The sequence below is a fragment of the Dreissena polymorpha genome, chromosome 6 (genome assembly GCF_020536995.1).
Source record: "Dreissena polymorpha isolate Duluth1 chromosome 6, UMN_Dpol_1.0, whole genome shotgun sequence".
Lineage (NCBI taxonomy): Eukaryota > Metazoa > Mollusca > Bivalvia > Myida > Dreissenidae > Dreissena > Dreissena polymorpha.
Window position 1 is genome coordinate 77,992,242 of NC_068360.1, and position 16,462 is coordinate 78,008,703.

General features: G+C 32.4%; 2 protein-coding genes across 10 annotated transcripts in view; one reads left to right on the forward strand and one right to left on the reverse strand.

Annotated features, from left to right (window-relative positions):
- LOC127835255 (uncharacterized) overlaps window positions 1–16,462 on the forward strand; it is a 65,998-nt gene that overhangs the window by 48,629 nt on the left and 907 nt on the right. For 3 of the 9 annotated variants that reach the window (XM_052361591.1, XM_052361594.1, XM_052361593.1), the window contains exons 4-5: window positions 15,479–15,511; window positions 15,764–16,385. In XM_052361591.1, coding sequence (XP_052217551.1) covers window positions 15,479–15,511; window positions 15,764–15,942 — 212 coding nt within the window. In that variant the 3' untranslated portion in view covers window positions 15,943–16,385. Of the gene's footprint in view, window positions 1–13,860; window positions 13,976–14,278; window positions 14,369–14,473; window positions 14,797–15,326; window positions 15,354–15,478; window positions 15,512–15,763; window positions 16,386–16,462 lie in introns of those variants that run through there. The other 6 variants (XR_008028429.1, XR_008028433.1, XR_008028432.1 and 3 more) reach the window with 5 other exon arrangements.
- On the reverse strand, window positions 1,450–6,634 carry LOC127835253 (synaptogenesis protein syg-2-like). Its single transcript, XM_052361589.1, has 8 exons — window positions 6,391–6,634; window positions 5,963–6,262; window positions 5,551–5,865; window positions 5,022–5,321; window positions 4,346–4,453; window positions 3,232–3,277; window positions 3,034–3,086; window positions 1,450–1,870 (listed from the first exon to the last, which is right to left on the reverse strand). Exons 1-8 carry the CDS (start codon window positions 6,455–6,457, stop codon window positions 1,686–1,688), a joined length of 1,374 nt encoding a protein of 457 aa, XP_052217549.1. The 5' UTR covers window positions 6,458–6,634; the 3' UTR covers window positions 1,450–1,685.

Consider the following 16,462-nt stretch of genomic DNA (forward strand, 5'->3'; position numbering starts at 1 on the left):
TAGCAAACAAGGAATGGTCTTTATTTAAAACATATAACAAAGTGTCCATAAAATTCAAGACAATATATACCATACGACAATTAACATAAAAACAGTATTACAGCTGTGGGTTTAACCGATTGAAGGGATCCTAAACTTCACACTTAGCTCAGAGTTAAAACTGATTTGATGATGCAGCGGAAACTTTTTTGTTATCTTAATATGCTGCATTCATAATTTTAGTTTGACAAACGTAACATGTAAAGTGAGATACATAACTATTTATTTATTCTGCTTATACAAAAGTTGCGTTTTGAAAACATAAAACTATTTACATAACACACTTAAAGTGCTGGAATATGAGAGCCCTCTGGCACTAACCCGTGTTAAGGCATTTGAAAGGCCCAATGTCACCCAAGGAAAATATTCAGCGTTGTTTTATATAACGATTCCCGCACGAATTCGAGGACCGACCAAATGATCAATATAATGGTGTTATTGTCTTATATTATTCAATCAAAGGTTGTAATTATTGGCTATGGGATTTCAGGACGACTTGATCGAGTAGCACAATGCTGTTGGTGTTAACATACTTACATGTTCATAAAAACAAAGAGTTAAAAAGATGATTGAACACTCAGTCATAAAACCATTTTTCAACAATTACACACAAAAAAACATGCAAACTGCACCTTAAATGAAAACAATATATTTTGAATAGTATTTTTATTTCACATGGCTCATATGTTTTCGTCGTCAAAATGTAACTGGTGCTTGAATAGTTTCCAAACACCAGCTGAACGTTGAACGTTTGATTTTTTGTTTTACTTTTTTTTGTCTGTAGTGAATGGATAGAAACTGCTCATCTAAATTAATGGAAAAATCCCTTGTAAAATACAATTTCCATGATCAATAAAACAATTGTTTTATATGCAAAACATGCAGATACTAAAAACACATAACAGTATCTCTATATAACACTTGTAACAAACACATGTACATTAATAATGTGCTAAGAACAATCTTAAGTTAAAGACATGATTCAAATGGTGTTTAATTAATTCAAATAACCATAGATTTAGTAATATCTTTAAAATTCCTGTTAATCATGTAAGACATGTCGTTCGAGTATATTCATATAGTTTTACGAAAATAATAGCATAACGATATCAATAACATTAAAGTAAAAATATATTTGAGTTGTATCCCTTTAATTGGTAAACTCTTTTATTATTTAACGGATTTTCGTCATACATAATTATGTTAACTATAGGCAATAAAATAGTGTATTATTTGTTACTGTTATATACACTTGTTTCGTTAAATATTCCACTTAAAATCGTAAACTTATTATTTAACTATGAGATGTTTTCTATGTTCATCTTGGTAAGAATTAAGTAGTTAATTCATCAACGAAAAACGGTTTGATAATAACAAGCGTTGATTAGTAGAATTTAAAAGCTGCATTCTTATCGGTAAATTAAATATGCTTATGGTCAATTAAATGTATCTCTATATGTTTCAATATGAATACAATATATTAAACAATCTAAATTCAAATATTGCTTGTATTAATACAATGTACATTCTACACTCACTTACAATTAACAATCATTAACAATTCTAATCAATCAACGTTAAATGTGTTATTTTGCGCTATAAATTTTGTTTGACGTTATCACTCAAATTAAAAAATGAAACGATATTTATGTTTCTGAAAACGACAAATTAACATAGGCGCTTTCCTGATTCACGATTGCACGATCAGTTTCAGTAACTTGATTAACACGGTTCATAACAATATAATCATGTTTTCCACCCGGTGATAAAACCGAATATTCATGAAAAGAAGTTTCCGCAAGTGTCTCGTACTGGTTTGTTTGCTGGGCTTCTGAAATGAAACAATTGTTTGATTTCATTTCATATTGTTTCGCTATCTTTCAAACGTTGAAAACCCACATATTCTCACGTGTTTGATGGTAATAAACATCGAATTTAATAGACCCTAATGTAAAGTACTTGTTTTCCTCTTATAATTTACTTGAAATATAATATTTCTATTAAGCTGACTAAGATCACTTTTAATCTAGATTTCTTGCCATATTTAATACAGCGGCAACATTTTCGTCAATAAAAATGATGGTATTCACCAAGTGAAAAAAAACACTTACTGCGATTTTCGAACACAACAAATAACTTTTGAATTTTCTTTGTTCATTTAAATTAACACAAATGTTTAAATAAAATATTAAAACTTAACTAACTACAATAAATTATTGTAACCTAAACTCATAAACTAAACTTGTGTTTGCACAACATTCCTCTTCTAATGATAACATACAGATAATGATAAAACATTTTGCAAGTAATACACGTCGATATAATGAATTAAGTATTTCATGTGGCCTGTATATAAGCGACATTAATAAGAATGTCGATGCTGACAGAGGGGCCTTAGTCTATCATGAAGGTCATGAATTTCCTGCCAGTGGTATTTTCATAGTTCAAAGTGGTAAATGTGTGCATGCATTATATATAAGCGAAACAATAATTATCAAACGAGAACACATTCTAACGAATCCAATAATTTCGCTAAATTATGAATTCGAAATGAGTTACCTTACTAGATAATCATCTATATTTGACTTGTGATTGCATTTATAGAATATGGTATAATTGCACATTTCTTTCAACTTCTTCAATAGAGTCTTTTAAATTTATAAAATAGAATGTGTTATCATTCTGTGAGTAAAACAAAATAAAAGAAACATTGAAACATAATTCGACACACTATTCATATACATTTCTTCCTTCGCGTATAATGATTACACTATTTTACTTACTAATAACTCGATATGTATGCAGCATATATGACACAATATACATTTGTAAAGCATGCCATTTAAATTTTATTGTCCACGCGGATTGTCTGAATTTTTTAAATATGTCTTGTTAACATTTCATTGTGTGTGTATTATATATTACATATATTTACATGTTTCATTAAATTTAACAACATTGTGGTGACACGCATTTATATATTCAAGATCATACCGACTCGGTAGGCTTCATATTCGGAAATGGTATTGGCAGAAGGGGCATCGGCTCTGGAGCAAGAAATGTCATATTTCGTATTTTGATCCTATCCCGCAAAAGTATTGACAACATGATTACGTAGTACACTTTTAATGAAGTGATCGCCAATATTGGACAACGGAATATTTATCTCAACAAATAAAATAGTGTACATACTGTCTATTGAACAAGTCATCGTAATGAGCACCTTCACTAGGTTTACCTGAAAATGTTGAACGAAAGGTATATTAAGTATATAACACAGTTTGTGCTTAGACACATATAAATAAACTGCTTATATCTTTGCGTTACAATAAATTAATAACAAAATTTTACGTAAGATTTAGACAATAAAACTTATAATTAATTGAACATCTTTCACTTAAAAAGTGCAAGCTTTACATTGTATTCGAACATGTCACATGGATCTGCAAATAATAAGAATATTGAGGCATTTTCAACTCCAAAATGGCATATCAATGTCTATGAAAATGACGTTAAAGTCCATTTTTCGTCCAATTTTTTTTTATAATATGTTTCTCGAGAACGTTTAGTTTAAAGGGGAGATCAGGGGAGATGCATACCTATAATACAAAAAAATATTTAACTCCGTGTGGCAATGAAAAAATTTGTAAAGAAGCCCTTTTTATTTTGTAAACATAATGTCGTTTTCACAGCCAATGATACAAGATGCTTGTTCAAAAATAAATTAAATAACAAAAAACTTTTTTCAAAATATTTGAACGTAAACAGTTTGTTTTTTATAAAGCAAACTACCTTCAAACCCTTTACTGTCTCGGTTTTTTATTTCGCTATTTAATATGCAAAGTCGGCTTTGAAATAATAAATAAATTTCACAATTGTTACTTTTTATTTGCATTTGCACTTTGTCTAAGAATGGGATTTGGATTCCCGTAAACCAAAAGTTAAGATGTTGTCTAAAAGCTTATTATACGCTGCATGTATTGGTTCAATTTTGCGTTATCGTCGTATGGTTGCATAGAATATTTAGCTAAGCAATGGTTCAGTACAATGTTTCAATTACAGCACAGTATTGGTCGCCCCATGAATAGTATGCTAAACACTGTGCACTCATTGTGATCAATGCATGGTACCAGTACTTCGGAGTATCGAACCATAGATTCGGATTGGGGGTGAATAGTAGTATTCATCTATGTATTTAAAACCTTAATGAGCCTATAAACTTACTGTTTGGCCGATTTATTCGTATATAAACTACGTAATGCTACTAATGTATAGTATACCATAAACGCTTATTCAGTATACATACGTTTAAACGCTTTCCTATATTTCCACAGCACCGCCAAGATGACTGCAACGAGAGTTCCGCCTACAGCACCGCCTACTGCAGCCCCAACAGATGGAGAGGATCCGTTATCTAATTAAATATATAAGCAGTGCGAGTTAATATTTACACATTTATGTCTCCCAATTCATTTTTTTATAAAAAAAATTCGCTAAACAATAATGCAATAGGTTGGCTATAACATGAATTTTTAATGAACTTTATAAAACTTAATTGCGGAATCGGGATTGTCCCAATGGCCATTAACATAGCAGATACTATTGATATTCTGATTAAAGGTTTTACTTTAAACGTGTTAGAATGTTATTTTTTCTTTTGTTTAATGATCAATTGTCTAAATATAACATACATGTACAGTGATGTTATTTATTTATGTTGACTCATTTGTAAAAACACTAGTATTTCTTATGTGTCTAAAATTCTAAAGTGTTTAGTTTTAATTTTTACACTTTCTCGGATAAAACGGGTGGTGGTGTCCATTATGATTTTTTAAACAATCGAAAGTTGGTCACCATTTTTTTAAAAATAAATTTATATTATTTTGTTCAATATCTGTTTTCACCACATACTAAATTTAAGTATTTAACAGAATTATATTGTAAATACAATAAACTATCAAACGCAAAACGTATATGCATACCTGAAAATACAGTCTGTGTTGTCACACTTAATATAGTAGTATCATCAGATTTGCCAATTATATTCTCTGCATACATTTTAACTTCATACTTGGTACCCGCAACTAATTTACCAATACTCAGTTGAGTATCTGTTGAAGATACGTTTATGTAAGTCCATGCTACATCGGCTGCCTTTCTATAACCGATCACGAACCACTGGTCTTCTCCCCCATCAAATCCAGGTATCCATCTAACTGCGATAGAACTTTCAGTCACCAAGGCGTCGACGACAAGAAGTCGTTGTGGCAAAGACGGCTGCTCTTTAAAATGCAAGGCAATTATTCTGCTAATGTTTCATACATTGTTTCTATGGAATGCTTGTCACTGTGCTCAGTAAAAGGAATACCATTAAATTTAATAACTATGTGTCTTAAAATGAGTTTGCAAATCAATGGTATTGCTTGATTTTCAATTAAATATATTATAGTATCATAGTATCAATATATTGTTAGTATGCCGCAAAGCAAAGCAAGAGTTAATTCAGCATACCATTGGCTCGAATGACAAATGTTTGCTCTGTGGATCCGAAGTTATTGTTAGCACGGACCGAATAGTTTGTGAAATCGCCAATTTGTAGTTGCGATATTAAAAGGTTTGTCTGGAGACTGTCCTTTGATATATGAATTCGAAACCTGCTGTTATTTTGAAGTATTGCCCATTCACCATCTATCTGCTTACTCCATACATATGCTGCGTCAATGGGTGATGGAAAGGCAACGACAGTGAAAGTTAAAACAGCTGAGGAATTTCTTCTCTTATATATGGTGCTAATTGGTGGGGAAAATGGTGATGGTCTTGGTGAACCTGATTGTATATAAATAACAATTATGAAGCAGCCAATACTATCGAGTTTGATGTCTAAAAACATAAACGATAAATTACATAAACAAACTTCACTTACAAGTAATTCTGATCTCTAGTTCGCGAATCTGTTGAACTGCATTATGGATGTTCTTTCCTTTACATTGATAGACTCCCATATCATATTCACATCGCGCATTGGACAAATGAGCGGATATGGTGTTGTTGTGGGCATCCATTAATAAGCGCTCATCACCTTTCGTATTATTTACAAGTTGTAGTTTTGCTAAAGGGTCGCTGTCAACATCACAGAGAAGCGTCAAAGACTGACTTTCACTTATGATTATACTTGATGCGAAATTTGACCCGTCGGCATAAAATCGTCTTATGTTAGCGGGATCTAAAATATATACAAACATATGATAACTAAATGTGCGTAAGTGTGTACCTCGCCCCTTATGATAATGTCGTCATATGCTTGCTTTCTTTATGATACTTGTATGTAGTTAACCTTTCTTGTTTACTCACATTGCACATCCACGTAAAATGTTGATTCTGTGTATGCCTCCTGGGTGGCACATCCCGTGGGTTCCATAGTGGTGTTGACTCTGCATTTATAATATCCTTTGTTTGAGAGCTTCACACTCGACAGCGAAAGATTCTGATGAGATCCGATTGTTGAAGTATTTCCGTGGAACCACGTGAATCTCGTCTCCGGTGGGTTTCCAGGCGTGAAGGGACAAGTTACAGAAAACGTTGTGTTCAATAAAACTGTATAATTGCCAACGAACATAGCATATGCTGGTGCTGAAAAAACAAACGAGATTTATTGATATCGTGTAACAGTTGTCTTAAAGCAAACAATGCATGTTTACTTATATTATATATTTTTAGAAAAATGCATATCAATAGAAAACTTTAAACAAAATAACTTTCTACCTAAGACGTCTAGATGAAAGCTGGACTGATTTGTTCCATTGATAATCCCATCAAAATTTGTGTACATTTCATTATTGGCTATGCACGTGTAGTTTCCACTTTGGTGTCTACTGACGTTGTTGATATAGAAGCCATCATCAATTCCACTATTGACCGGTGTCCATAAGAACTTCGAACCCGGTGCACTATTCGACGTGCATCTGCCCGAGACGGAATGACCACGGATCACCTTAAGATGTTTTGTTTCGGAATACGTTTCACACGTTTGAAAAGTACATTTTGGCGCCTCAGGAGCAACTAAGTATACAAGATAGAAGAAATAATAAAGTGGACTTACGCAGTTACAAAAGCCAAAGGTCAACTTGACATGCACATTAATAGACATATACTAATGATATATATTACATATTATTTTCAGAAAATTGAAGTAAATCTCATTATTCGAACGATCACAGATGATTTGCAAATATTTAAACGAATAGATTCATGGCAAGACTAGAAAAATTGGAAGGAAGCTGATGAACATAACCCTAAAGCATATATTTCTGTCTGACATTGCAAATATACACCTTAACATCCAAGCAATAGTCAACATTGTTTTGAGAATCCACTTCCACTGATTATATATGTATGTAGAAAAAAGCGATACTTACACAATACATTGATGGAAACATTCGAAGAACTTGAAATGTCCCTAGCTTCTATCCCAGTAGGGTCGAGTGTATTTGTTGCAATACACCCAATGGTAGTGTTGTCGACAAAACTGATGTTCCATTTAGTACCGTTTGCAACTATAACACCACTTAATATCCATGAATAACGCGAAGCCGGATTAGAAAAAGCATTGCATCCGAAACTGACCTCTCGACCTTTAATAACGCTTATAGTTGGAATGTTTATGTCTTGATTGGTTTGCCCACGGTGATAGATAGAAAGATTGGTCACTGGATCTATAATGTAACATTATTTTTGGAAATTTTCAAAGCAGCATGCTTATATTTGTTACCATCCTCCTGATATAAACAGGTAGAGACTATAAGCTTTCGTACCATTTAATACAGACTTTGCGTTTATCACACAAAACATACTCACATAAAATTTCAAATGCGTAGGAGTCAGTGATATTTCCGTAAACAACATCCCGTGCGAGAGTTGCATTCATTTCATTTACCACTTCAAGTGTGTAGCGATAATTATCGCTTGGCTGCATACGTTGAATTGTTATCTGTGATCCATTCTGTTTGACATCATAAGGCAGTGTCCATGTATACCGTGAAGGAGGAGGGTTGCTCCTGCTGGTACACGTCATTGTAAAGGATTCATTGACGACAGCCCGTATTATGTTTGATATTATCGGAAAAGTTCCTATTTGACAGGACGGAGAAGACGGCGGATCTATTGTAAAAAAAGTCGTTCTGAATGCAAGCCATCAGCCCACGTGCATCGTTCAATAAAAATTGCATAACAATCTTTGGTTGTTAGCAAGAGCAATATGCAGTAAGACTATTCTTATAATTAATGTAGAATCGTATTTTGATTTTATCAAAATGAAATAATGATTAATTTTCGGATATGTTGCTTAAGAAAAAAGCAAAACAATACAGTTTGGCTATGAGCTGTTACCGGAAAACTCTATTTTAAAGCAACATACAGTGTTAATTATTTAAATATACGAGCATATTTCACCTAAGTGGAAAAAATGAAGAGGGACACTATTTTTGGATAAAGATTTTAAATGATTTTAAAAAAAGATTTTTCAACTAGACGATAAATGGATTAGTTAAATGAATTAAATGATGATGTGATCAGTAAATTATACTGTAATGAATCATTTTTTATTAGATCTACCGTAGGAGGTACTTTTTATTTTGAATACTTACATAAAATATTTACAATTAACGCTGTTGTAGTTTTAACTGGTATCCTGGATCCACTCGTGAGATCCAGCGAACTCGTGGCTCTGCATACTATTTTTTCTTGCTCGTTACTTGTTGCAAATGTTAGTGTTATGACCGAGCTGTTAATTAGCGAGCCGTTAAATGTAGTCCACGAAATGCTCGGCACCGGGTTGCCAGACGAGGCACATTCTAGCGTCATGGTACTGTTTTGAATTACAGATATATTTGATGGTACAAATGCCGCATTGTACATTATTGTCGGCTTAGTTGGAACGCCTAGAATAATAAAAACATACAACCATCGTGTAATTGTTTCAGAAGCTTATAGTCGTATAATTCAAATGAACGGTACAAATTTAACTTAAACACGATCCATATTTATATAGAATTTAAGGAAAGCTGTTTGGTATGCTTGACACGTACATGATATATTTATGATTTTTTTAGTGGACTGTTTGATTAACACATGATAAGAGAAATCCGCCAGTACGTGTATTAATATTATGTGTAACTGTGTATTATTTGGATACCATGACAGAGTTTCGCGTTCATTGGCAAAGGCGGCAGAAAACGTATCAGTCAATTAAAGCAAATAAATTGTATGAAAAAGAGGTGAACTTAAGTGGAGCCATATACTATTTCAACAGATAAACTATCTCCAAAATATAACAAACATACTCAACACATTGATCTTCAGAGTCCTGTTAGACATGACTTGTCCAAATCCGTTTGAGACATTACAATATACACGTGCTTCTTGATAGTCAAGGGAAGGCGTCATTGTTAGATTGCTTGTCGTCACATCAGCCAATGTTGAACTGCTGCTGTACACAGAGAGGTCAACAATATCACTGTAGTCAGAAGGAGTACTTTTGTCCAAGTACCAGGTGATTTTGGGTGCTGGACGTCCGACGGATGATACACAGTGGATGTAGCTTATTGCCACGTTGGGTAGGACGAATATTACTGGTTCGTCTGGGGTCAGGGTTGCATATATAACAGGAACTAAAACCACATTTTGAATGCATTAAAAATATCGTAAACGTAGATGCATGTTTTTAACATATTCAAACATATAGCGAATTGTCTTTTAGAACGTCAATAAACTAACCTACTCATAACCATAAAAGTCGAAGTTTTATGTAAACTATACTCGCTACATGAAATATGTGAAGTAATAATTTTTGTTTATGACACTGCTTATTTCTTTTTCTTCCGATACAGCACTCATTTTAATTATGAAGATTTAGTTCCGGCGCATATTGGTTAAGCGGTAAAAGCTATACAAACGTAACAAAGGTCCTCATTTGGATGTTTATTCAAAATTATTTATATTGTAAGTGTTCAGGATATAGATTCTATTTATTCGTGTGTGTAAGTAATTAAACGAAACGCATTTTTGGTGGAACTTGATTTAAAACAGAAAACAACACATGAATGAACAATGTTTTACCTGTTATTATTAGTGTGACTTCATTACTGAATGTTGACACTGAGTTGATTGAAACCGAACACTTCCACTTGTCTTCATGATTAATTATTTTCAAAGGTTTCAATATGCACGTAAATCCCGTTCCACTGCACACACAAGTCGAGAAATCATCTGGTATGGTAGGTGGTACAAAGGTACAAGCGTTATTAGTGTAACCCATTACAAGGATATGTAATGAGTTACTATTCCCTGCTGGTTGACGAAACCATCTTACAACTGTTGCAGTCGGATGTGTGCAGGTTAATTCTAAGGCTTCGTTTACCTTCACCGATGTTGCGTTGGAAGTCAAGACTGGAGCCTGGGCGCCTGGTCCAATAAAATATTGTTATGTAAACACGAATGTTTATGTTATTTACTTGTCGTAACATACCGTCATAATAGGTTGTTTTTAAGCATTTCCAATACATATTTATAGCTGTGAACAAAGATAAATATTTGTATAATCAGTTAATTATATATCACACTTTTGACATAATAATATTAAGATATGTTAACAAGCTTAATTCAACACATTGTTTCACTATAATTTATGTAAATGGTTTTGATCTTGTCATATTCTTACCTATATGATCTATACTAAACACAATGGTCAAAATAATCAATCCACATTTAAGCCACATTTTAATCCAAACCGAGTTTAACACGTCGAAACATTCAAAGCTATACATGTAAACCGTTTGTACCAGTACAATGATCCGACGAGATAAATGTTTTTAGGCTGGGCGCCTAGCAAACGAAAACAGTTGGATGTATACACGTGCAAAATCGAATATTCCAATGCACTTTCGATTAATTATAAATATGTATGTTTATCTATAGAAGCGATCACATCTTTGATATAAATTTATAAAGTATGGATATGTCGCTCTTAATCTTTTCAATATTGTTCAAATGCAATATTTTTCACAGTGCTTTAAAAAAATTACTAGTCATCATTTACCATCATATTAGTCAATCCGATAAGTAAGTCAGTTATTAAGTAATATAAATATTCGTATTAAACCCCGGGGGGGGGGGGGGTAACTTCCTATATACGGGTATATAGGGGTGTGCCGATTTTATGGGGTGTGTTTTTCGACTAAATTAATAGATATGGGTATGGTTTTGAGCATCGAAGTATAGAAATGGTTATTGAAATCAGAAATTTTCTTGGATATAAATGCATATAGATTTGAAAGTATCAGTATCAAAATGGGTATGATAAATGTCATTCTTGTATATAAATGGGTATCAAAAAGTAAATTTCAGTAGCGGGAAAGATGCAGAAACTTGATTGTTTTTATGTGAGATTAAAATTCTAGTATGAAATGTGTCCACTTTATCAAATTTTAGTATTGAAATGGGTCCAGTTTATCAAAATTCTTGTATTGAAATGGGTCCACTTTCTCAATGGTATCGTATAAAAATGGGTATGCTTTTTCAAAAATCTTGTATCAAAATGGGTCTACTTTATCAGAGTTCCGGTATAAAAATGGGTCACATTTCAGAAGTCTCAGCGGGACACCCCTACCCTAAAATTTATGAAGTTACCACCCCTGGATTAAACCTATAAGAAAACTTAAAATATAACATGCGTATGATATACTAATTCTAAGATATGTTTATATGTTGGATGCAATAGATGTTTATGTTGACTTGTTGATATTTTTGTGAGTCTTACCTGTGTTATAATTTGACAAAATGGTCACAATTGTAAATCCATATTTTAGCCACATTTTAATGCACAGGAAAAGAAACACGTCACAACACTCAAAGCTATACAAGTAAACTATTAACTCTACATGTAGAAAGATTCGACGAGCTAAATGTTGAAGAATATAATTGTATTTACAATGAAACCGTCTGACACATCACAAGTCCGAGAATATGATGAAAGAAACTGTTAATGTATAGATGATTAGAGACTGCTTAATGCTTTTCATGAAAAGCTGAAATACTAAAATTAACAAAGTTTTGCGTTTAAAACAAAACATACATCGGCAATTAAATTATCTAAAAAACTGGAAATTGTTTAATAATTGTATCATTTTACTGACCACAATAACGGTATTTATCCATGATATGACCCATATGCATATGATTTTACTTTGTTTCTATCTGAAACTTATGATTCAGGTAGAAACACACAATAACTGTAAATGGCAAACTTACAGAAAACTTGTACTCATTTTTATTGTTGAATACACTATTGTTGGTTTAGTCGAGATAAAATAAGTTTATGCTTAATTTGTGAAAAACTAAAAATTATTTTTATTCCACTTTATGATCGTACTGCTCACATTGTCCGTAGATGGACGGATAAAAATATCTTAACGTGAACGGCATTCAGTGACTTGATAAGGTTTTGATCTCAAGAAAACTTACATCTCACCATGCATTTATCAATAATGATGCTTCTGTTTGTCTAGATTTGAGCATAGCAAGAAATGTTTATTCCCTGTGTTCTGCAGTGAAAATAATGGTTAGCATTTAACCATGAAATTAGTAACAACATCGTGTTGCCAGATTGTTTACATTAAATCACTCTGTTGAAAGAGAATTAATTTCACCATGCTCTTGTTTCCTGCAGCAAATTGAATAGATGTTTGACATTTAAAAAGCTGTTAGAATAAGCTTTGATAGAAAAGCAGTTTTAGTTGAGTTAAAAGTGCAATAGTGTGTTTGTCTTATTTTCCTGAGGTGGATTAAAATAGACCCTAAAGAACACCCTGCCTGTTTCAAAAGGAATGCCTGTTTTGTTATATTTGTGTATATATGCCAATTCGAACGTTTTCATATTCATATTTGGCGTTAGACATTTTATAATCAGTTATAGAGTATGTTTAGATAAGGTCAATATAAACATTAATACTACGTTTCGTCTTAGTCAGGTTTTGACTCGTGTGTACTAGGGCTAGGTACAGTCAAAATAAATAGTTTAACACATTTAATACAAATTGAGCCACCTCCATTACCCCCAGAGTGGTAATGCGCTAAAAGTTGAAATCTCACGAAGCTGGACATAGACTGATCGCACTAGCTATTGTTTCTTTTCACACTGCTTACATGTTTTTTCGCTGTGGTAGAATGTTATTGAATTGGGTATAACGGACCACTTGCTATAATAAGGTAACTTACTTGCTTGCTGATGCAGCTGACTTCTCACTTACATTTTTATCGATTTGTAATATCACGAGTATGCTCAAGTCTGAAACGGGAATGTTCATATCTTAAGCAAGCATTCATACTTATTTAATGTATGCCGATAACTCCCCAAAATATGCAATAAATTCATTACACATGATATTTAATTGATATTTTACCTGTAACTGTTTATGGCGGTAGTGATAAAAACTATGCTCATTTTTTATAACAAGTCTGTCGTCAGCTTAAATTGAAATAAAACAATGTAGACAATTTTGACGATATTGACACGTTGATGACAATAGCTAGTTCACTACTGAACTACACAATGCGTATTTCAATAAAATACTGTCTTGCGCCATCCAAAAATAAAACATCAGTGTAATAAATAAGCCTTATAGTGTATAAACAATACTTTTAACTCATAGAATTCGAACTGAAAATACACGACGTACCGAAACAAGAATACAAAAGTAAAATTCAGTGCCCTTTGATGTCATGCTGTGTATAAACGGTTCGTGTCTATTCTATACATGTTACTTATTATACAAATAGGAAGTGTTTGAGTAGTCTGAGCTGTTAAGACGGGAGCAGAGGCACATCAATAGTTTGTTATGAAGGCTGTGTACTTGTTTGTATGCTGATTGTTTTCTTATTTTATGTAACGTAATTATATTTATGTTATTTTTATTGTGTTTTTTCTTTATTTTCAAGGAATATGACAAGGTTAAAATATTCTCATACTATTTGTCAAATAGTAAAAAATGATGTACCATCAAAGTTTATATACGTACTCATATGTTGTTTCGTTTCCGGACAATATATCAAATGCTATTTAAAATTTATGAAAAGCTAGATATAATAATATTGTACTTTTTTGCATTTCATGTGTACATGCAGCGTAAAAATCATAAACGTGGATATGTATCTCTTATATAATAAATGTTTTTGTTTTCTAAATCAGACTATATCCCAAACAGAAGGTAGTAACGAAACATGGACTATTACAAGTATTTCATTACCATTTGGATAGTGACTTCAACTGTTATAACAGGTAATGCTATTTTAACGCGGACCTCTTTTGGATTTCTCAACTTAATAAGGGCCCTTGCTAGAGTCAGAGTCGAGCAAGCATTATCTAAAATTTATTCAAATGCAGGTATTGCAGGTGGCAGTTCGTGTAGCAGTTCTATGTCTACAGATAATAATGCCTTCGGTCTTGGAACAAATGTTACATTGACGTGTACAGTGTGCCCTGGGTCTTTGGAAACATATTTAAACACAACGGTAGTCATATAGCAGATCATTCGTTGGATACCCAAATAACGAATACTACACTACATGGCGCTGTTGTAAATGATCTGAACGGTGGATCAAAGGAGATGAAGCTGACAATATTTAACTTCATGCAATCCTCAAATGGTGTTTATTCCTGTTCTACAAGCCCAACGGATGTTGCATCGCTTAATTTAACATACACAGGTAATTATTTAAAAAAATCTTGCTTTGGTTAATAGGCATGCGGTTCGTAAGTTATTCTTAGTTCCTGCATGTTTTTTTTTAAAATATTCATTAGTATTGCGCCGGCCTGTGTTAACCTAGGTTGTATAACGTGCTGTTCTATCTGAATGTTATTCTGTCATTTATTATCATGGCGTTTGTAACAATTAAAATGGAATACATGTAAGAGAACGAGAAAATAAGCATCTTTTAAAACATTTTATAATAATACGTAGATATCACTTCGTTAAACAGCATGGTCTTTCAAAAACATATGTAATAAATAAACATGCTAGGCCTAAAAGAGTATACATTCTTATATCAGCAGTATGTATTAAATGTTGGCTTGAAGTTGTCATTCAGTACTCCTTAGCAGCACATATGACTATTCATTATTCTTTAGTAAGAACTGTTTCGTAACATGTCCAATTAACTTTTTTTTGAAAAATATATTTGCGTTCGTAAAAGTAAAAACACATGGTTATGATTTCTCTAAAATGCATATATTACAGCGTCGACCACATCAGGATCTGCAGATGGTAACAAGTTATTTTGTTATTTTATATTTTATTATCTTACACAAAATATAATATGAATTTAATTAACATATGTTCAGCATTTGGATAATCGTCTTTTAAACTGTGCATATTTCTTTTCTTTTCAGCCTCAACATCCACCCAAAGTACTATTGCCACAAGTAAACAACCTACATTAAGAAATACTACAGAAATCACAGGAACTAACTAACTCTGGATATGTGCACCAAAAGCATTGTTTTTAATAGTAGTCATGCTAGTAACAATCATTATACGTATGATAATACAACGCAGGAAAACATAATTTAATTACTGTTAAAGGAACATATGTATTGTTTATTCATTTTAAATAATATATGTTCGGTTTCATTATTTTTCACTTAAAAGCTGTGCATATTTCTTTTTCTTTTCAGCCTCAACATCCACCCAAAGTACAACTACCAAAAGTAAACAACCCACATTTATATTTACTACTGACAACACAGGAACTAACTTACTCTGGATATGTGCACCAATAGCATTGTTTTTAATAGTAGTCATGCTAGTAACAATCATTATACGTATGATAATAAAACGCATGATGAAAAACTAATTTAATTACTGTTAAAGGAACTGATGTATTTTGTAAAAATGTTTTGGAAAGCACAAACAATTGATTATGTTTTTCTTTGACTTTTACACACCAATAGTGATGTTATCTTTATTCCATTTAATTTACACTTTCATCCGCGATTCAACGATTTATCAAACATGAGATTTATTGTGAATGTAAAAAGCAATATATAGATAACATCTTAATGTTAAATATAAGGCACGATTTATTACGACTTAATCAAAATTGAATAGTGTTATGCAAATATCTTTCATAAACACAATTTGAGTATTTTACTTGTAAAATTGAATGCGCTATTAATAACCAGACCACATACTTACAATTTTATTGTCCGAACACATCCTTGTTCAGCTGATACTGTTCATTTGATAATGACAATATTTAAATAAAAAATTGTATTCATTTATATTTATGTCTTTGTTTTTTAGGATTGATCTCTTAAGCCGGTAACGGAATTTTACGCACCGACGTTATGATTATGCAAAATAATTATGCAAAT

Excerpts from the sequence above, each read along its gene's own strand:
- LOC127835253 (XM_052361589.1), bottom strand. The coding sequence starts at position 6,457 with ATGGAACCCACGGGATGTGCCACCCAGGAGGCATACACAGAATCAACA. Across the intron at positions 5,322-5,550 it reads ATTTGTCATTCGAGCCAATG|AGCAGCCGTCTTTGCCACAA; the intron begins GTATGCTGAATT and ends TGCATTTTAAAG. Across the intron at positions 4,454-5,021 it reads AACACAGACTGTATTTTCAG|ATAACGGATCCTCTCCATCT; the intron begins GTATGCATATAC and ends ATATTTAATTAG.